This window comes from Ursus americanus, chromosome 26 (assembly GCF_024610735.1).
Source record: "Ursus americanus isolate L20-20 chromosome 26, mUrsAme1.1.p, whole genome shotgun sequence".
Classification (NCBI taxonomy): Eukaryota; Metazoa; Chordata; class Mammalia; order Carnivora; family Ursidae; genus Ursus; species Ursus americanus.
This window is the reverse complement of record NC_142152.1, coordinates 19,400,139-19,421,666: the sequence shown is the minus strand read 5'-3', so window position 1 is coordinate 19,421,666 and position 21,528 is coordinate 19,400,139. Positions and strand designations below refer to the sequence as shown.

Here is a 21,528-nt window from a genome sequence, read left to right as displayed (position 1 = left end):
AACCTTTCCTCCTTTGATATGCATTCTGGTTGCTTCTGGGATTTGGCTCTTACCTACCAGGCTGCAGAAACACCCCTGTGATGAACCCTTTGTGCTCTTGGGTAAATATATTTATAAGAGAAGTCCGGGAAATGAAACCACTGCATCATCTAAAATTTGGTAGTTATTGCCCAATTACTTCCTATTGTTTTATTTCACCAATGTGTTCTCCCCTTGTCTATGTATGAGAATGAGGAAGTAGCCCAGAAGTCCAGTAGCTAGAAAAGGGGAAGCTCGGTCCTAGATGAAAACCGAATGGGCAGACACACTGACCTGTGTGTTTTGTGAGATTGTCTAGCTTGTCTTTGTTCAACAAATATTTATTGTGCCCTTCCTGAGTGCGTTTGGACAATGGAGACAGAGTCAAGGCGAACACAGTGGAGACAGAGTTAAGGTGAACAGAGTGGAGACAGAGTCAAGGTGAACACAACGGAGAAAGAGTCATTGCGAACACACAGACATGGCCCATACCTTCATGGGGCAGACAGTCTGTGGAGAGAGGCGTTAATGAAGTAAACACACAGCGTGAAAATATAACAACAATGTGCAATAAATGCTATCAGGTGAGAAAATGGAGTGTTGTGGGAAGGAATAATGGAGGCTTTCTTCAGAGGGGGTGGTCAGGAGAGGACCTTCTGGGGAAGAGACGTTACACGGGAGACAGAAGGAAGAAGAGAAATTAACAGCAGAGTTGAGGGGAGCAAGGCTATTTCCTGGCCCCTAAAGAAGGTGGAGTGGTAGGTAGGGTCAAAGCCCTAGTGCCTTTTGGGGGGCCCCTTGAGCCTTTTGAAGCACTGAAGGGTTTAGGTGAGGTGTTGATCTCGTATACATTTCTGCGATGTAGGAACTGGATTAGAGCAGGAACAAGAATTTGAGTTGGAAAACCAGTTAGGAGGCTGACCTGTGGTGATGGAGGAGGAAACTATAGATTAAGAGTCTCCAAAAATGCATCGATCGACGGCCATGCGTGGACCTCATTTGGATCCTGATTTTTTCTTAGGATTTTATTTATTTATCTGAGAGAGAGAGCGCACACGCTCTCTCGTGCAGAGTGGAGGGGCAGAGAGGGAGGGAGAGGCACAGGGTAAGAATCTCAAGCCGACTCCAAGCTAGGCACAGAGCCCCACACAGGACTCAGTTCCACCACCCTGAGATCATGACCTGAGCGGAAACCAAGAGTCGGAGGCTCAACCGACTACGTCACCCAGGTGCCCCTGGATCCTGATTTTTTTTTAACTGTAAAAAAAAAAAAATCACAGCTATGAGACAATTAGAAATTTGAACACAGTATATTTGATATTAAGGAACTATTTTTAAAATATTTAGGTATTCTGTCAGGTTTCCCACTATCCCCACCCCTGGATTAAAGAGTTGGAATTTAGAAATGTAAACTAATATATTAATGAAAGATATGATACGCATAGCATTTTGTTATATTTCATTATAGTTTTTCCTATGCAGATATTGACATACATATTTTCATAGTTGAGATCATCCTTAAATCCAGTTGGTATTAGAACAATACTTTTAAAAAGGTTAAAGTAACATATAGTGTTGAGGCGCCCTGGGACAGTAATGCCACCATATACCAAAGCAGGACACTTTTGAGAGTAAAAGGTGACAAGAACTGGAAACCTGAATTGCCCTAGACAGGTGAGGTCACTTGCCTTAATACTTTGGTTGTCTTATTAATTTTCCAGAGATTGCATCCTGACATGTTTATTTGTTGATTTTCAGAGTGACAAAGACATACTCGGGAACCCATACTTGGGAGTAAGTTAAGTTCTTGCCATCTCTGAGAGATGCTCCGTTATCTCCTCTACAAAGTTTGGACTCCCCTTCCCTCATCCTGAGTTGGATGGCACTCCCTGAGGCTCTGGGGCAGTGGTTCTCAAAATGCTGGGGGTGGGCAAGGCTGGGATTTTGTTTGTCCCCACACCCACCTACCAAGGGATATTTGGCAATGTCTGGAGACATTAGAGCTTGCACAACTGGATCAGGGAGAGTGCTGCTAGAAGCTAGTGGGTAGAAGCCAGGGATACCACTCAGTACCCTATAACACACAGGATGCACTCCCTACTCCCCCAACAAAGGATTACCAGGCCCCAAAAATCAATACTGTCATGGATGTGAAAACTTGCTGTAGGTAACTTCATCACAGCACTTCATGAAGACAACTGTAATTGTCAACAGGTTGGCCTTCCCAGCTAGACTGGCAGCTCCATGAAGACAGGTGATACATGTGCCTAGTTGGGTGTTTGGCATACAGTTGACACTTAATAAGGATTGAAGGAAGAGAGGCGCCTGGGTGGCTCTGTCAGTTAAGCCTCTGCCATCAACTCAGATCTTGAATCCCAGGTCCTCGGACTGAGCCCCACATCAGGCTCCCTGCTCAGTGGGGAGTCTGCTTCTCCTTCTCCCTGCCCCCTGCTTGTGTTCTCTCTCTCTCTCAAATAAATAAAATCTTAAAAAAAAAAAAAAGGATTGAAGGAAGATGAGGAGGTACACCCAGATTCAAGTTTAGAGGCTTGTGAGATCATGCTGCTCGATTTCTTTTTTTTTTTTCATTTCATTTATTTGTTTGTTTATTTACAGTGCTACACTAGTTCCAGGTGTACAATATAGTGATTCAACAATTCCATACGTCACCTACTGCTTATCAGGGCAAGTGCACTCCTTAGTTCCCATCACCTGTTTAATCCAAATCCCCCACCCACCTCCCGTCCGGTAAGCATCAGTTTGTTCTCCATCGTTAAGAGCCTGTTTCTTGGTTTGCCTCTCTTTTTTTTTTCCTTTGCTCTTTTGTTTTGTTTCTTAAATTACACATATGAGTGAAATCATATGGTATTTGTCTTTCTCACATGCTGCTTGTTTTCTGAATTATTTCCCACCCCCCTTGGGCACAGTAATCAGGTGATAAGCACTGTGTTCTCCAAAATTTAACAAATATTTACTAAGCACTTACTAAGTACTGGCAGTGTTCTAGGTACTGGGAATACAGCTATGAGCAACGCAGAGTCCCTGCTCAAATATAGTTTATTCTCAGAGGGGAAGACAAACAATAGGCAAGGAAACAAGATGGGTTCAGACAGTGGTAATTATCACCGAGAAAATAAAAGTGGGGCTCCTAGCTGGCTCAGTTGGTAGAGCATGCGACTCTTTTTTTTTTTTTTTTTAAGATTTTATTTATTTATTTGAGAGAGAGAGAGCGCACCCAGGTGCATGAGCAGTGGGGAGCCACAGAGGGAGAGGGAGAAGCTGACTCCCCGGTGAGCAGGGAGCCACATGCTGGACTCCATCCCAGGCAGACGCTTAACCGACTGAGCCACCCAAGGGCCCAAGCATGCAATTCTTGATCTTGGGGTCCTGAGTTTGAACCGTGTAGAGATTACTTATAAATAAATAAATAAATAAATAAATAAATAAATAAATAAATAAATAAATAAATAAATAAATAAATAAATAAATAAACAAGTAAATAAATAAGATAGAGGAAGGAAGGAAGGAAGGAAGGAAGGAAGGAAGGAAGGAAGGAAGGAAGGAAGGGTAATACAATCAGGAATGATGCAGGTGCAGGCAGGATGGTATATTCTAGGTAAGGTGACCAGGTGACTGATTGTGAGAGCAAGCCATCCATGGAAAAGCTCCCGGCCAGGACAACTACACTTGCAAAGGCCCTGAGGTGGAAAACAGTGGCCACTCAATGAAAATTTAAGGGGAAGGCGCCATCACTTCCGCCATGGAAACGTGGATTTTATTCTAACTGCATTCCGGAAGCCTGATTGATGTTGTTAAAAGATCACCGTGGCTTCTGTGGGAGAATGTATGAAACATCTATACTCCGAGTCTAAAATACTTGTCATAAAATAGTCACATTTCTCGGCTCTTCTTGTCAAAAAGCAAACCTCCTAGATCCAGCAGCGGGCGCCGTACGCGCAGGGTCGACAGAATGCAACACTCCGCACTCTTTGGTTCTTTCCGAGGGGTGGGTCGCTTCCGGGAGCGGCAGCCTCCTTCGGCGGCTTCCTCTCTATCCCCACGTCTCTGTGGTCACGATGGGCCCGCCTCTCTTCGGACGACCTAGTGCTCCTTGGACTCGTCCAGCAGCCGATTGCCGGGCAGCAGGGCTCCCGTGGAGGGTGGAATCCGGCTCATGGCGGTCCCGGGGCCCGCGGCCGGGGCTGGCGCCAGGTGAGCGGGGCGGTGGGGAGGAGAGCCGGGCCTCTGGGTCCCCTCCCCGGGGCTGTGTGGCTTGAAGAGCCCCGGCCCTGGCGAAAGAGGAGCTCCCGAAGGGACGCCCACCCTCCCCCGATCCGAGGCAGCCTGCCGTGCTCTGGCTGTGGGATCCTCTCTCCCTCGAAACTGCCCCCCCCGCCCGCGTCAAGAACTTCCAAGTGTACAGAATTGAGTTAATCGTCCTCAGTTCTTGGCACGCTGTGGTCCAGTGCAAGTCCCTTCTTGTGTTTTACTTTATTATGTTCCTAATTCTCAATCCTGTTTCACCCTTCTCAGACACCCACTCAGGTGTATTAAAAGAGTGTACAGCCCAGTTTACATAAGTTCGCCTGTTACCTTGAAAAATAGTGGGTTTTGAATTCCTATAAATGATAATATGCTGTGATTTTTTCGGAAAAAAAAAACTTTTTACTCAACGGTGTGTTTTTGAGATCATACATTCAGTTAGTCTGATTTCTATTTCTGAGGGCTGCATGATACTAGCATATGTACTTTGGACTGCGTTTTACCTATATATTCCCCTAGCGATGGACACTTAGATTGCTTCCAGTTTTTAACCACCACAAATATACTGGCACTTGTCTCCTTGTGGTTATGGGTAATACTTATCTGGATTATCCACCCCAGGGTAGAATGCTGGGTCATACCTAATTCTGCAGAATTGTTCTCTGGAATGGTCACGAGTTTATACTTCCCAATAGCATTGCATAAAGGTTCTGGCTTCCCCACATCCTGGGAATGTTTGGTACTGTTTGGTTTTCTGATGTTTATCTGATGGGTTGTAAGGTGGCATCCCATTGTGTTTTCATGTATTAAGCATTTGGTTTTTCTCTTTTCTAAATTGCCTGTTTGTACCCTTTTCCCACTTTCCGTGGATTTTGGATCTTCCTGACTTGCAGGAATTCCTTGTATGCTGTAGATTTTAATTTCTTGTTGGTTTTACACTCTACACATACCTTCCCTAAGTCTTTTAATTTAATCTATGGCACTGTATTGAACAAAAATAAGTCCATTAGATTTCCCCTTTTATCAAAATTTGTGGATTTGGGGTCTTATCTGAGGAATATCTAAACTGACCGAGCCACCTGGGCTTCCCTAAAAATAAAATCTTAAAAAAAATGTGGGACACCTGGGTGGCTCAGTCAGTGAAGCCTCTGACTCTTGATCTCAACTCAGGTCCCGATCTCAGGGTCGTGAGCTCAAGGATCTCAGGGTCGTGAGCTCAAGCCCCTCACTGGGCTCCACGCTGGGCGTGGGGGCCTACTTAAAAAAAAATGTCTTATACGTTCTTTTTTAAAAGTTAATTCCTGGATATTTTACGGTTGTTTTAATGCTTTTCTTTTGTAAGTGATGTCTTACTTTATATTTTCCAGTTGGCTATTGTTGGTACAGAACACTATTGATATTTGTATGTTAACCCTGTATCTAGCTGAACTCCAGCATTTGTCCATTGATTTGCTGTTTGCTGTGTAAATGATCACATTATCTGCAAATAAAGACAATTTAATCTCTCCCCTTTTAATTCTTTTACATCATTTATTTTTCTTGCTTTATTGATTTAGCTAAGACCTTAAAATCCTTGATGGGCTTTATTGTCGTGTTTGTGACCATAAAGAGGATGTGGCTAAAATTTCTTCATTAACTATGTTTTTTTTTGCTGTAAATTCTTGGTACATAACCTTTTATAGCATTTACCAGCTTAAAGAAATTCCTTTCTTTCCCTGGTCTATTCCCAGCCTACTGGCTTCAGCATAGGTAAGCCGTTCTTCCTGCATGGCCTGAACCCTTCCCCAGAACAATGTAGATCAATTTGGTAACTGCTCTTTAAGGCTTAACTGCCCTTTTAGGGTTCTCTCGACTTCTGCATCTCTTCTTCAGGCCCAGGTTAGATCTGCAGTTTCTTCAGCGGTTCCTGCAGATACAGAAGGTTTTGTTTCCCTCCTGGTCATCACAGAATGCCTTGATGTTCCTGACCCTGTTGTGTGTCGCCCTACTGAGTGAGTGAGTGAGCTCGGGCTACAGGGGGAGGGCAGCCCTGGTTTGGGGTCCCTTCTTTCTGGGGAGTTGATAAGGCAAGGACTCAAGGGGAAGACTCTCTCCTCATTTTCTGCCCCTCCATCACTGACTTCGGACCCCTCTCCTCACCCCAGAACAACTGGTGATCTACCAGGTTGGCTTGATCCCCAGTCAGTACTATGGGGTCCTGGGAAACAAAGACTTGGATGGGTTTAAGACCCTGACATTCCTGGCTGTGGTGCTCATCGTTCTCAACTCCATGGTAAGGTCTTCTCCCTGTGTGTGTCTTCCTCTCCAGCCTAGTGTGAGCAGAATGCCCACTGGGACTTAGCCACCAGGAAGCAGGAATCAAGCCGTGGGGGTGTGTTCCCTCCCTTTCTGGGAACTGGAGGTCAGAGCCCTGTGCAGGGCTTTGCTCTTGCCATTGGGCCCAATTCCTGGGATGTTTCAAGCTCCCAGGACTTGGCCATGAGGTTCTGGTTTAAGTCAGCATTTAGCAGAAATGATCTTGTCCCTTCCATTCCCACTACGCTTGCTTTAGGGAACTCCAAGCATTTGAAAACTGGGAACAGCAGCCAGGGCGCCATGGCTTCTCTGTGGGGCTGAGGCCATGGTTCAGCCTGGCACTATGTCACACCGCCCGGCCTTTGCACCTGCTGCTTTCCTGCAGAATGGCCTCCTTCCCCACCCTTGTTCACTTGGTTAATGCCTGCTCACTCTGCAAGGTTCTGCTGTTGTCACCTCCTTCAGGTCCTCCTTAACCTTCTCCTTCATGTTTCCTCCACCATACTCTGCCCTCTTCTCTGCTTAGCTAATACTGAGTTACCCTCTGCTGTAACACTCCTCACACCCTTGTAATTTTTTTCCTTGCTGGACTTGCTAGACTGAGCTCATTGTCATTGCCTTGAACTTAGCACGTAGGTGCTCCATCAGTGGTGAACAATGAGTCAGGCCTCTGCTAGGACTCACACCTAATGCTCTGCCTGCCTGTACAGCCTGTTTTCTTGGGGAAGCCCCTCTCATCACACTTGGGCACTTTGGATGGGTCTTCTGGCAGTAAACACCTATGTATACGGAACTCCGTTCCAAGTTTTGGGGAACAGGAAAATGAGAACATAGATGGTGTAGAAGACATCATGCCCGATCTCCAGAAGCTCACCTGCTCTCAGAATAAGACAGTACAATAGAAAGGGGCCAGAGGCCTGTGCTTGGTAAAGGAATGAGCATGGGAGGGAGTGAGGGAGGGAAGAATCCTCTGACTTGACACTTTAACTCAGCAAAAGTGCTGAGTGGACAGAGACTAATCGGAGTGGGTTGGGACCAGTCAGCAGAGGCTCTGTGCTGCCCCCCCCCCCCAGCTCCTCGCTGAGACTTGCAGAAGCCATCTCTCCCCCTCTCTCACTTCCTCTTGCTTCCCGCACTACACAGCTGAAGAGCTTTGACCAGTTCACCTGCAACCTGCTGTATGTGAGCTGGAGAAAGGACCTCACTGAGCACCTTCACCGCTGCTACTTCCGAGGCCGCGTGTACTACACCCTCAACGTGCTGCGGGACGATGTTGATAACCCGTAGGTGACCCCTCTCGGTCCTCCCCACCCTCTGCAGGGTTTTGTAGGTCCAAGATCATCCATAGCTACCTGCAGGTGTTGATAAGCGCCATAGGGGAAGAGGGTCCTGTGGAGGAGCCCCCGAGCAGCTGCGGGGCTGAGAATAGGGAACTAAAAGATAGGAGCGGATCCCTTTTGCCCATTTTATATCCTGTGCTTCCCAACTAGGCACCCTCTGAGAAAAAGTATCCTTGCTAGCAAACCAGCTCTTGGATTTTCAGCAGTAAAAAATTATTGCTGCCCAGGACTCGGTATAAGATTCAGATCTTCATTCTATCACCTTCCAGTTGATAGGCCTTTGTTCACTGAGCCTCAGGTTCCATTTCTGGAAAATGGGGATGATAGTTCCTATCTCAAGAATATCTCAAAGGATATTCGTGCAATGCACCTGTTTGGTGCCTGGCACTTAGCAAGTGTCCCCGTGCGAGTTAGTGCTGGTTATTTTACAGATGAGGAAACTGAGGCCCAGAGAATGCAAGTGACTTGTCCAAGGTCATGTCTCTTATTGGAAATGGGAGTCATTGTGGCCCCAGTGGCGCAATGGACATATGGGGTCTCTCCTCACACTCATTCCCTCTCCACTCACCACCCCCAGGCACTTTCTTGCCTGGGGTGACCTTTCGTCAGCTTAAGCTGGGCTTTGCAGCAAAGATTCTTGGGATTCCTGTTGCCTCTTATCTTCCTCTTCTAGGCTTCTCCATGACTCTACCCATATGAAGCTTCTGCAGCCAGATAGCTAAGATGGGGGCAGGCTCAGGCTTGCAGAAGACATTGGGAGGAGCCAGAGAGGGGGGATAGCTTTCCTGCTCACCCAGAAACTCAGCTCTTCTACCCTCAGGTCTTTCTCTGGGGCTACTCAGAACTGTCTCAGGATGCCTGGGTACTAGCCCTTCGTTTGCTACCTTTCATGAGAGGTAAACTGAGGCATCCTCAACTCTTTAGAACCCTGTTTACAAGTCCTAAGGGTCTTAGTGCCTCTAGGAAAACGAGCACTTGTCTGGGTCCATCTTCCCCCCCTGGGATCGTGGCTAACAGTGTTGAAAGGCAAGGTCAGAGTAAGATGTAACCTCTCAGCTCTCTCCACCCTCCGCCCCGCTCCCTGGTCCAATTGCTCTGTGTTGTTGGCTCCAGGGACCAGCGCATCAGTCAGGACGTGGAACGGTTCTGCCGGCAGCTCAGCAGCATGGCCAGCAAGCTGATCATCTCCCCCTTCACCCTCATCTACTACACCTACCAGTGCTTCCAAAGGTGAAGGCTCCTCCCTGCCCAGGTGTTTCCCCCGAGGTCCCTCACACAAGCTCCCCCAGGTCAGGGTCCAGAAGAGGCTGGTCTGCCCTCCCTCCCACCTGCAGCCCAGGAAGGCTTCCTCTGTCCTGTGCTCGGGCCCCTGCCCTCCCTTTGGACATGGGGCGCTTCTGTGTCACGGGGGTTCTAGTATCTGACAACCTCGACCAGGTGCCAGCTGCCCCGCCCAGGAGCAGAGGCCCCACAGGACTGCTGGCTGAAATTGGACAAGGGCTGCTTGAAGGAGCAAGAATCAGGGCTGAGGGGCGCCTGGGTGGCTCAGTCATTAAGCATCTGCCTTCGGCTCAGGGCATGATCCCAGGGTCCTGGGATCGAGCGCCACATCAGGCTCCTCCACTGGGAGCCTGCTTCTTCCTCTCCCACTCCCCCTGCTTGTGTTCCCTCTCTCGCTGGCTGTCTCTCTCTCTCTGTCAAATAAATAAATAAAACCTTAAAAAAAAAAAAGAATCAGGGCTGAGGCCTGAGGGGATACGTGACACCCCCACCCTCCCTCTGTCTGCCTTCCAGTACGGGCTGGCTCGGGCCTGTGAGCATCTTCGGGTATTTCATCCTGGGGACCCTGGTGAACAAAATGTTGATGGGGCCCATCGTGGCAAAACTGGTGCAGCAGGAGAAGTTGGAGGGGGATTTCAGGTATGTCTCCCTTGCTTGAGGTTTCTGGGCTGAGCATAATGGTTAGGGAATGGGATCTGGAGTAAGCCTCATTCGAATCCCAGCCTGTGCTCGTTACTAACCATGTGCTCTCGGGTGAGGTCTTGAACCTCAAACTTCAGTTTTCCCATCTCTAAAATGGGGATGGTACTGTTGCCCACAGAGGAGATTGTGAGGAGCATTCCTAAGCTTCTAGGTGAGAAGCAGCGAGAACGGTGTCATCATCCCTTGGCCTTCTCATGTGCTTCTGTTCCAACCTCCCTGTTTTGGCTCAGCCAATAGATCCAGCCCCTGCGCTGTGCTTCTTGGCCTCCTCCTCCAGGCTGGGCCCTGGGAGGAGGTGGTGTGGGCAGGAATGCACCTGTCCTCTGGGGAGGTGCGGGGTTGCCCTGTCTGCAGGGCTCCTGCCACCCCACCCAGGCCCTGGGATTCCCACCCTGGGACAGCGCAGGGAAGGGCTGGGCCTTTTCGAGGTGGAGCTAGGTTCCTCTTCGCCTGGAGGTCTTCTTGGTCCAGGCCTCCAAAAGGAGAGGGGCCAGTACTGCCCTTGTCAGCACACGTTTCCCTTTGTTCTGCCCAGGTTCAAGCACATGCAGATCCGGGTGAATGCTGAGCCTGCTGCTTTTTTCAGGTGAGTCACGTGGGGATCGTTTCCTTCTGCCTCATCAGAGCTGATAGCGGAGATGGCAGAAAAGGAAAGACGCACCGTATGGCCCTCCCACCATCACCGAGCCCTGGGGCTGAGCATCCTCACACTTGGCTATGACCCTTGCCCCCTGTCTCTCACTGTCTTTGTCTGCCTCATCCTTAGGTCCAGGGATTTGCTTCTGAAGCTGGTAGTTCCTTCTAGTGGCCCAGCAGGGGGCCTAAATTTGTTCCAAGAATGAAACGAGTGAATGCTTCTCATCTTGGCGATGAGTATCAGGCATTGCCTCTGCCTCTGTTTTTCCATCTATAAAATGGCTTTCTGCCAGTGCCTAAGGGCTGATCAGAGTCTCAAAGACTGATCCTTTGTCTCTGTAGGATGGGAGGGAAAGGAGGCCTCCAGAAATCAGGAGACCTGCTCCCCACAAACACTGTCCAAGTAGAACAAAGTGTCTGATCTCCTGATAGCAGCACTGTGAATGAGATCTCATTCCCTCCCTCAGGGTCAGGGCAGGTCCCTGGGCCCTGCCTTCTCTGAGACCTCTAGAATCATCGTTTGGCCCCAAAGAGATAGCTGAGCCCCCAGAGGTGCGTGTTTAAGGAGTAGAACCTGCTCTCGGATCACCTGGATCTAATGGCCCTGAGACCTTTGCACTTGTCTCTCTTTGCTGCATTTTGCAGCCGCCACCACTTGGGGGCGCCAAGAATGCTAGGACTCTGTGAGGTGGGGTTTGGTTGTGTGACAGGGCTGGGCCTGGGCTGAGTGGCTTTTGGATTCTGCAGCCTCTCACGAAGTTCTGGGCTCTGGGGAAAGCAGGTTGGTTCTTGGAGCTCGGGATGGGTTCTTCCGTGGCTTCTCTATCCCTCCAACACTTTCCATGTGCCAGGTGAAGAATGCAGCGCGTCTGCCTGCCTCCCCTAAATTGGGAGACGGGGACTGTTTATCCCCCTGGCTGACTAGCACAGAGCCTGCTGCCGATCACCTGCTCTGTGCAGAGTTGCTTAAGAATAACAGCTGTTATGTATTAAGGGCCCCTCTTCTGTCTGGCGCTTTCTATTTAGAAATTTTCACTCTAACTTCTTTTATAGGTATGATTAGCCCTATTTTACAGAAGACACTGAGACGCCGAGGCTCAAGTAACTTACCAGTGTCACCCAGCTAGTAATTACCCAGAGCCAGGGTTTGAGCCAGGTCTGCCCAATCTAGAGTTCATGTTCTTTCCCCAGATAATACCGTGTTGAGTAAATGAAGCAGTGAATGGATGTTAGTGGCAGAAAGGGTCTGAGATGAAGACCATTTGGATGGGTTTGGTCCCCAAAGGAAAGAGTGATGAGGGCTGGAGGGTCCCCCTGCCTGGCTGAGGCTTTTCAGGCCCCCTAGACATCCCAGCCTTTCTCATCAGAGCTGGGCATGTGGAGCACATGAGGACAGACCGCAGGCTGCAGAGACTCCTTCAGACCCAGAGGGAGCTGATGTCCAAGGAGCTCTGGCTGTACAGTAGGTGGAGGGAGCCCCGGGAGGCAGGAACCACGGGAGCGGGGTCGTCTCCTTCCCTTCCCGCACCTCCCCGCTCGCTGTCTGCACTCATCAGTTGGCCGCGATGAAGGAATAACCATGGGGAGCCACTGCCTTCGCCAGGAGGGTCCTCGGGAGAACGAGGCTCCAGGGAAAAGCTTGGTCCTGTTCGGCTTCCTCTTCCCTCAGAGCACATCCGTGGTTCCCGGGTCTCTTACCCTCGGTGTTTCTGTCTCCTGCAGTCGGTGTCAACACGTTTGACTATCTGGGCAGCATCCTGAGTTACATCGTGATCGCCATCCCTATTTTCAGTGATGTCTATGGAGACCTGAGCCCCGCAGAGCTCAGCACTCTGGTCAGCAAGGTAGGATCCCTCCTGCTGAGCCCTCGCGCCGTCCGCTCTGCCCTCGGCCCAGGGCCTCGGAGTGCAGGCCCGCGCTCACTGCTCCGTGTCCTGTGCAGAACGCCTTCGTGTGCATTTACCTCATCAGCTGCTTCACCGGGCTCATCGACCTCTCCAGCACGCTCTCAGATGTGGCTGGTTACACACACAGGTGAGGCCGCGTCTGGCCCTCGCCACGTGCTAAGCACAGCAGGTGCCCCTGGGAGAAGTGGCTGAATGAAAACAGGAACAGGAAAACCATATGGCAGTGGGTGTGAGAGGAGGAGGGACCGGTTCACCTGGGTCCCCAGACCTACCTCAGGTTTGCACTTCTTGCCCAGGATCGGGGAACTTCAGGAGACCCTGCTGGACATGACCCTGAAGTCACGGGGTGGCGAGATCCCGGATGAGAGCGAGTGGGACATGGACAGGTGGGTGCCGGGCTGGCAGGGCAGTGCCATGGGGGGTGCGCCCAGCTCGGGTTCACCCCGGAGTCCCGCCCTTTCCCAGTCGGGCGGCAGAGCTGTGCGGAGCAGATGCCCCGGCTGTCTGCCTAGCGCCAGGCGCATGACAGCCGTTCACAGGCAGGGTGCTGTTCCCGCATCTGTCGTGGTCCTTTCCACTTTCCCCTGGCTGTGGGAAGCGCAGTGCACACACCTGCCCGGGCCCGAGATGACAAGACAGATCTGGGTGGTCTCCCCACCGCTGAGCCCTGCCACCTGCCCCTTTCCTCGGGGCCTGCCTGTTCTGTTCCCCAGGCCTCGCTCACACACACACGTGTCTTTACTCATGTCTCCTTTTTTTTTTTTTTTTTTGAGATTTTATTTATTTGAGTGAGAGAGAACACGAGTGGAGGGGAGTGGCAGAGGCAGAGGGAGAAGCAGGCTCCCCCCTTAGCAGGGAGCCTGACACGGGGCTTGATCCCAGGACCCTGAGACCATGACCTGAGCTGAAGGCAGACACTCAACCGACTGAGCCACCCGAGCACCACTTAACTCACATCTCCTTGTACGCGCTGTCGTGTTTCTGACCTTTCTGTGCACTGAGGATTTGTTTCATGTCCTCACTTTCTTGGCTAATTACTCAGCTGTTCTGTGTCTCAGTTTCTTCATCTCTGTGAGGGGAACAGTAATGGAACCTTCCTCTCAGGGTGGTTGTGAGGATTAGCTGTCACGGTGCATGGAAAGCGCTCGGACAGTGGCCACAGAGTAAGCTTTCAAAAATGGAAACAGCCTGAGTTCCAGGGCCTACACACAACTCCCTCCTTAGGGACTAAAGCCTTAACTATTGTCCGCATTCAGAATTGAGCCTTTGTGCAGCTGTGGGCCTGGGGCTGGGGAGACCAGAGGTGCTATTCTCCGGGAGGGGCATCTGTGCAGAGCCAAAACTCCAGGTCCCTTATGACCACCATGCCCATCTTGTCATAGCCCCTGTCACCTGCGCTGTGCAAACCCACCAGTGTTAAGATTAGACAGCTTCAGCTCCGTGACCCTGAGTGAGTTACTTAGCCGCCTGACTTGGTTTCCTCCTCTGTCAAGTGGGGATAATATTTGTGATCTGTGGGTGTTAAAGCTGATGAAGATCAGTCATGGCGGGGCTTTGCACAGCCCAGCACAAAGCAGGTGCCCCCAGCCCTAGCTCCGTGCTCGTGTGCCTGGGCCGCCGTAACAAAATACCACAGACCAGGTTGCTTATACAAGACATTTATTCTCTCACAGTCCTGGAGGCTGGAAGGCCAAGATCAAGGTGTTGGCCGGGTTGGTGTCTCCTGAGGCCTCTCTCCTTGGCTTGCAGATGGCCGTCTTCTTGCTATGTCCTTTCCTGGCCTTTTCTCTGCACGAGCATCCCTGGGGTCTCTCCCTCTTCTTAAAAGACCGTCAGCATATTGGATTAGGGCGCTGCCCCGAGGGCCTCATGTTAACGTGATCATTTCTTTAAATACCTTCTCTTCAAATGCAGTTACATTCTGAGGTACTAGGGGTTGAGACTTCAGCCTGTTAATCTGAGGACACAGTTTAGCCCATAACAACCCCCCGGGTCCAGAGGTGAGGCCCCCGAGGAGAAGACCCTGCCCCCCCACCACCGCAGTCCTGACACTGCTTCTCTCCCCTCATCTTCTGACCGCAGGGCCGCAGAGTGGCCGGTCGCAGAGCCAACAGACACAGCTTTTCTCCTCAAGCGGGTCTCCATCTGTGCCCCCTCCTCTCACAAACCCTTAATCAAGGATCTGAGCCTGAAGATCTCTGAGGGGCAGAGCCTGCTCATCACGGGCAACACGGGCACGGGCAAGACCTCCTTGCTCCGGGTTCTCGGCGGCCTCTGGGCAAGCACACAGGGTGAGAGCCAGCCCTGGCCCGGTGGGATGCGTGCCTGCGTGCGCGCGCGTGTGTGTGCCTGCGTGCGTAAACATCCAGGCCTTTTTTTGGGGAGAGGAAATGAGAGGCAGTTACTTTCTCTGGGCGATCTCGAAATGGAGGTTTCTGTGGGCTCTGCAGGCTCAGTGCAGATGCTGACGGACTTTGGACCCCACGGGGTGCTCTTCCTGCCACAAAAGCCATTCTTCACTGATGGGACCCTTCGGGAGCAGGTCAGCCTGGGGCCCACTCCTACCTCTACCCTAAAGAGATCTCTGGCAGAATGTAGGTATCAGCTCTAGAAAGTTATGGGGCAGAAGGTGGGGTAGTAAATAGCTCCTGCCCGGGAACTCTCTGATTCTAAGAACATTTTATTCACCTCCGTGGATTGGGCCATGTAGTTAGAGCAGCTCGGGGCAGGTTAACCTGTGGGGGCCGAAACCAAATATCACATACATTTGTTGGCCACCAAGGTTGGATTCTGGAGGCCGTGTCCTTAGGAGGCTCACAGATTCTTTCCCCTCAGACACATGTCTGAAGGTTGCAGTGACCCTGTCCCACTGTCTGTTGGCCCAGCCTCTCCCACTGGACCCAGGTGTTCCTTACTCTCCTCAGGTGGAGAGGAGCCCGGGCTCCGGCAATTCTGGGGCTGTTTCTGAGGGAGGATAGGCTGTGTATGGCATCACCTCTCGTTGGCCCTCATCTCACGCCTGTGTGGTTTTGTTTTATCAGGTCATATATCCCCTGAAGGAAATCTACCCGGACTCAGGTGAGCTGGGCCTCCTTGGGGCACGTCCTCCCACCTAAATTGTCCCTGCTCTGCCTGACTGGGCCTCGCCGGTGCCTTTTGGCAGAGGCTTTGGCAAGGCTGCTGGTTTCACGTGGGTTTTCTTCTCCTTCAAGTGTTTACTATTTGGGGGTCTGTACCCTGACCTCATCTTCTTCTGTCTTCCCCTCCTTGAGGAGAAACACCCATCAGCAGAAAGGAAGGGATTACTTCTTCACCTGGCCCTTCCCTTGTCTATTAAGCGCTTGGACCCTGTCACTGCAGAGCCTTAGCCCAGATTCTGGCTCCCCCACCCCTGCCCCCTTCCGTGATGTACCCCATCCCTTCTGGCTACCTGGAAGGAGCTGACTTCTTAAAGAAGGCTTCTCTGTTTTGCAGGTTCTACTGATGATGAGAGGATCGTGAGGTTCTTGGAGTTGGCAGGCCTGGTGAGTGCGGGCAGGGGCCCTGAGGTCCAGGCCCACCTGGTAGCACTGACCACAAGGGCTGGTCCAGCAGAGCCGGCATAGTGCCCGGGCCCAGGACTGGAAGTGTGAGCCTGGACCGCGGGAGTGGGAGTAGAGAGTGGTGATGGGAGCAGTTGGCCGGGTACAGGCAACAAGGGGGTGCATTCTCTGTATCGAGTTTTACAATGATAGTAAAAGTAAGTCAGTGTGCTTTTTCTTGTCATCCTGCCACAGCAACTGTAAACAGTGTAGTTGTTGGGGCAGTCCTCTCTGCGGGGGGCGGGTTGCTCCCACAGCCCCTGCCACGGCGCGTGCGCTGCAGGGCTGTAGGTGTCTCAGAGGGGCGTGCGGTGGGATGACAGGAAGCAGGGAAGGGCCCTCTCACAGACAGCATTCCCTCTGGGTGTGTTACAGTCCAGCTTGGTGACGAGGACAGAGGGTCTGGACAAGCAGGTCGATTGGAACTGGTAAGAAGGGAGTCGGGGTGCTCCAGAGCCAGCCCCCCCAAAGACAGTGGGTTCCAGGTATTTGCTGGCCCATCAGGGGCACGTTCATGCCCTCGGGAGCAGCGTTTTGGCCTCATCTCACGTGGGCAGGAGGGCTGGACTGTGGTTAAAAGGGAAGGGTGATGCCCGTCTGTCCCAGGGCCAGCCTCTCTGCCACGAGAACCTCTTCTTGCTTCGACCCATTCTATGCAAAAGCCAAGTCATAGCCTCTTTCCTCTAGCAGTCCCCTCCTTCCCATTCCTCAGGTACGATGTTCTGTCCCCAGGAGAGATGCAGAGGCTGTCCTTTGCCCGGCTCTTCTACCTACAGCCCAAGTATGCAGGTGAGGTCTGCCCCGGAAGTGCGCGCGCCGGTACGGTGTGCTCACGGGTGTGTGTGTGCGCATGCGTGTGCACATGTGTAACCGCAGAGGTGTTCAGAAGGGTAGGAGAGCACCCCTGTGCATGGCCGGGCATCTCTGTCCCTGCAGGGAGGCCGGCAGGGCTCTGCCCATGCGGCAGCAAGGTTGGCATCCTTAGAGCAGCTCTGGATGTGTTACGTTACCAGTTCGAGAGCATTCTGCCGTGGCAGCAGCTGGAGCGAGCCTTGAAAGTTGTGATTTTATGCTCCTCAGCCTCTGCCGTGAATAAGTAGGCAACACCCCAGCTCTGCCTGGCAGGAGGATGGCAGGTGTGAACTTCTTCAGGGACTGGCGTCCTTGGGGTAACTGAGAGGCACTGGTTTGAGCGGTTCTAGCTGGTGCTGGCGCTTTCTCTAGGAAGCTGGGATCTTGTCCTGCTTCTGGTAGAAGGCTTCCCCCGTGGAGCCTTGCCCTCTGCTCTGTTGGCCCCCACTCTTCCTGTGGCAGGGCTCCTGGAAGCCCGAGAAGCTTTCGGCCAGCCTCGCCCTGGGTCCCAGCCACAGGTGAGCGTGGTTTGGAGGAGAAGCAGAGCTGGGCCAGGGGCAGGAGCCGATCTCTTCCCGCCGGATTCTGCCCTCAGTGCTTGATGAAGCCACCAGTGCCCTGACCGAGGAGGTGGAGAACGAGCTCTATCGCATTGGCCAGCAGCTGGGCATGACGTTCATCAGTGTGGGACATCGACAAAGCCTTGAGAAGGTACCCAAGCTCATAGAGATGGCCTGAGGAGGAGGAAGAGCCCAAAGGCTGGGCCTGGCCAGGGCCAGGGGCCCTTCAAAATGGGGAGTGGGGGCAGCGGACAGGGCAGGGGAGGGTTGGTCTCCTGCTGTTGTGGCCAGGGGAGCCTGACCTCGGCATCGTGCTGGTCTCTTGCAGTTTCACTCTTTGGTTCTGAAACTCTGTGGGGACGGAAGATGGGAACTGACCAGAATCAAAGTGGAGTGAAGCCAAGGGTGTGGTTGGCCACTGGAAGAAGTGCCCAGCTCGGGGCAGATTGGCATTCTCCCAGAGAGACCGGGGCGTGGGGGGGGGGAGCTGCAGGAGACCCCTGGCTCACCTCCCAGCCCCTGTGCGGGGAGTGCTGGCAGCAGGGGGCCCGGCCAGGGTGTGGCACTCTGGGGGGCACCCAGTCCTTCCAGGACGCCTCCTGCTGCCTCAGCCAGAGCTCCCTGTGCGCTAAGTGCCACTTGCTTGCGAACAACCTCAGACTGTGTTTTCTAAAGAAAAACCTGAAAGTGTGGGATCTGTGAGAAATGTAGAGTCAATGTGGAGAGAATATTGGGCTTAAAGTCAAGAGATCCAGAAATTTTTTAAATCTGTTAAATTTTGTAGCAATAGATTTTTTTAACTTTAATCAACTATTTAAATTTTATAACTTTTTTTTAAAGAAAAGGTAAACATTTCTTACAAATTGCGGCTTTCTCCCTTTCTCTTTCTTTTCTATTGTAAGGTGACCTTTCAAATTGAATCCGCAGACTTGTATTTGGGAGATGGGGGGAAGGGAGATGCACTCTCCATTGTACTGGAACCTTCGCCTGGGTTTTTACTCCACACCTGCACTTTCCCTCTGCCGGTTGTACCTGAGTCACTAACCTCTAGGGCCTTCTGGTTTTCTTATCCTAACCCAGGTAAAAATAAATCTCTTTCCCCTCAGTCAGCTAAAATAAGGTTAGAGATTTTTCCAAAATAATCTTTGTGAGGAAACAGCACCAACCAGGGGGAACAGACAAAACCCAGAAATCACAAAAACTTGAGATGGAAAACGATTGAGCCCGAAGTCCTTATTCTAGAACAGTGTTCCCCAAAGTTGAGTTGTCAGGGCAGCACGTTCATGATTTTTGCCCAATCTCTGTACTTCTTATACTGTGAATTACTTAATTTTTTTTTTAAAGATTTTATTTGACAGAGCGAGAAAGCAGAAGGAGGGGGAGCAGCAGGGAGAGGGAGAAGCAGTCTCCCCGCTGAGCAGGGAGCCCGACGTGGGGCTCGATCCCAGGACCCTGGGGATCATGACCTGAGCTGAAGGCAGACGCCCAACTGACTGAGCCACCCAGGCGCCCCTACTTAATATTTTTTAAATTCACTCTTGAAACCTAATTGATATTCTTAAAAAATGTTTATATTTGATATAAGTAGACTGTAACTGTAAAATGAACGTAAGGCATGTTATGAAACTGCAGTTTGATACTATGCCTGCAGAGACTCAGAGCCTGAGGTCTGCTCTCTCTGTATAAAGGGAGGTTAAGGGATGTCGTGGGGGAGTTAGACTTACTGGCACCCCAGTGAGAATGTTCTCCTTAATAAAGTTAGAAACCTAGAATGGGAACTGCTAGGGAAATAACTTGAGGTCACTCACTGCCTTGTTGGTGCTGCTGAAAATGATGCCGGTTGTGGGGTGGGAAATGTAGGACTGGAAACTGAGGCAGTGCTGTCTGCATCGCTCACGCCTCCCCCGCCGGCTTGGCTGGCCCGCGGCCCTGGGGACTGTTCTTAGCTCCGCCGTGTCCGGGCGCTAGCACAGTGCGTCCAGGTGCCTGGCTGCGAGAGCTCGGGTGGCCACCGGACCAGGTCTGATGGCAGGTCGGGTCCCCGGCGAAGCCTCCTGAGGGGCCTACAGGATACCAGGTCTCCGAAGGCCCGTGGCAGCCTGGCAGCCCTGCAGCCAGTGTCCAACCCTCTCACAGGGCTGGAAGGGACCATCAAGGTTGGCTTCTGCTCCGGGAGCCTTCCCATCCTTGAATCTCCCAACTGCATCCTGGCAAATGGTTTCCTGGCCTCTGGTCAAACACCTAGCCCTGGGGACCACCCATCCTCAGGCCCCTCTAACTAAAGAAAGCTCTTGCTTAGTTTAGGGGGAAACCTGTCTCCCTGAGGATTAAGGATTCCCCTGACTCCTGCCCCTTGAGTGTGTGTCTGTTAAATTGACGCCCTCAACAGTCTTAATTGCTGTCCTTTTTTCAGTGTAGCTGAAGCTCCCCCCGGCCTTTTTGGTGACAGCGTCACCTTTACTGACCTGCTTCCTCCTCCTTAGACCCTTGAGCTCCCAAGCCTTCCTGCGGGTGCTGCTGCTGGCAGATGACTTGAGAGACTGAGTGGGTGCCTAACTCAGGGTCTTGGTATTTGCCTTTCTTCCGCCCCAGACATGTTTCAGGTGCTGTTTCTGTTTCGAATGCTCAGTGTTCTCCCTTGCAGAAGCTCTGTCAGGAGAAAGCTGTTCTTAGTGGCAGACCCCACCTTTACCCATCATTCATCTCCATTCAGAGATGGAGGCTACTGAGGGTTTTGGATGAATCCATACACACCTGCAGAGGAGTCCGGTTGTGTGGGGCGCCTGGGTGGCTCAGTCGTTAAGCGTCTGCCTTCGGCTCAGGGCGTGATCCTGGAGTCCCTGGGATTGAGCCCCGCATCAGGCTCCTCCGCTGGGAGCCTGCTTCTTCCTCTCCTACTCCCCCTGCCTGTGTTCCCTCTTTCGCTGGCTGTCTCTCTCTCTGTCAAATAAATAAAATCTTAAAAAAAAAAAAAAAAAGTCCGGTTGTGTGTCCTCAGTGTAGAACAAGGATAAAATGTTTATTTTAAATGTTTTCAAATCAAGCAGGTAAATAATTTCCCAAACTTAAATCTCATTCCCATTCAGGGAACTACACAGACCCAGCGGATGGGATGTAGAAACATTATTCTATCCCTTTGTCACTCTCCTGAGGAGTCCTAGGGCTGTGGGATGTGGCAGAAAAGCAATCTTGTCATCCCCATCACATGTCTGCTTACCAGAGCAATACTTCCTAATGTGACCTACAGCTTAAATGCAATCCCTATCAAAATCCCAATGGCCTGTTTTTGCAGAAATAGAAAAGTTGATCCTAAAATTCACATGGAATTGCAAGTGATCTCAAATAGCTAAACACTCTTAAAAAAGAACAAAGTTGGAGGACTCACACTTCGAGATTTCAAAAATTACTTCGAAGCTATGGTAATCAAAACATGGCAGTATTCACATAAAGAGAGACACGCCATTCAATGGAATAGAATTAAGAGTCCAGAAATAAACCCATATCATCTACGGTCAAATGATTTTTGTCTGGAGTGCCAAGACCATTCAATGGGGAAAACCAGTCTCTGATAAATGGGGCCTGAAAACAATGTCCACATGCAAACAAAGGAAAGTGAACCCTTACCTTATACCAGGTGCAAAAGTTAACTCGAATGAAAATTAAGAGCTAAGACTAAACATCTCTTAAGACTCATGACCTTGGATCTGGAAATGGTTTCTTAAATACGATGCCCAAAGCACATGCAACAAAAGAAAAACATGCATTTGGGGCGCCTGGGTGGCACAGCGGTTAAGCGTCTGCCTTCGGCTCAGAGCGTGATCCTGGAGTCCTGGGATCCATCCCCGCATCAGGCTCCTCCGCTGGGAGCCTGCTTCTTCCTCTCCCACTCCCCCTGCTTGTGTTCCCTCTCTCGCTGGCTGTCTCTCTCTGTCGAATAAATAAATAAAATCTTTAAAAAAAGAAAAAAGAAAAACATGCATTGGACTTCATAAAAATTAAAGCTTTTGTGCATCAAAGGACACTGTCAAAAGATGGCAAAACACCCATCCCTCCAAAGAAACACTGAATGATAAGCAGAGACCATCAGTACCAA

The 21,528-nt window shown here is 51.1% G+C and overlaps 1 protein-coding gene across 3 annotated transcripts; it reads left to right on the top strand.

Moving 5' to 3' along the window:
* The first annotated feature begins 4,091 nt into the window (after window positions 1-4,091).
* ABCD4 (ATP binding cassette subfamily D member 4) lies at window positions 4,092-20,413 on the top strand. 3 transcript variants are annotated; one of them, XR_015721816.1, is made up of 19 exons: window positions 4,092-4,230; window positions 6,154-6,272; window positions 6,426-6,553; window positions 7,720-7,859; window positions 9,030-9,146; window positions 9,711-9,836; window positions 10,435-10,485; window positions 11,903-11,997; window positions 12,258-12,379; window positions 12,478-12,569; window positions 12,739-12,828; window positions 14,525-14,733; window positions 14,893-14,984; window positions 15,484-15,520; window positions 15,917-15,966; window positions 16,399-16,451; window positions 16,756-16,812; window positions 17,471-17,586; window positions 17,764-17,785. XR_015721816.1 is itself a non-coding variant. In XM_045807823.2 (19 exons), exons 1-19 carry the CDS (start codon window positions 4,193-4,195, stop codon window positions 17,830-17,832), a joined length of 1,821 nt encoding a protein of 606 aa, XP_045663779.1. In that variant the 5' UTR covers window positions 4,092-4,192; the 3' UTR covers window positions 17,833-20,413. The 3 variants fall into 3 exon arrangements, 2 of the variants coding, with proteins under 2 accessions (XP_045663779.1, XP_045663782.1); XM_045807823.2 differs by having other exon boundaries at window positions 16,736-16,812; window positions 17,764-20,413; XM_045807826.2 differs by lacking the exons at window positions 4,092-4,230; window positions 6,154-6,272; window positions 6,426-6,553; ... (1 more) ...; window positions 9,030-9,146; window positions 11,903-11,997 and having other exon boundaries at window positions 16,736-16,812; window positions 17,764-20,413.
* Window positions 20,414-21,528: the final 1,115 nt, after the last annotated feature.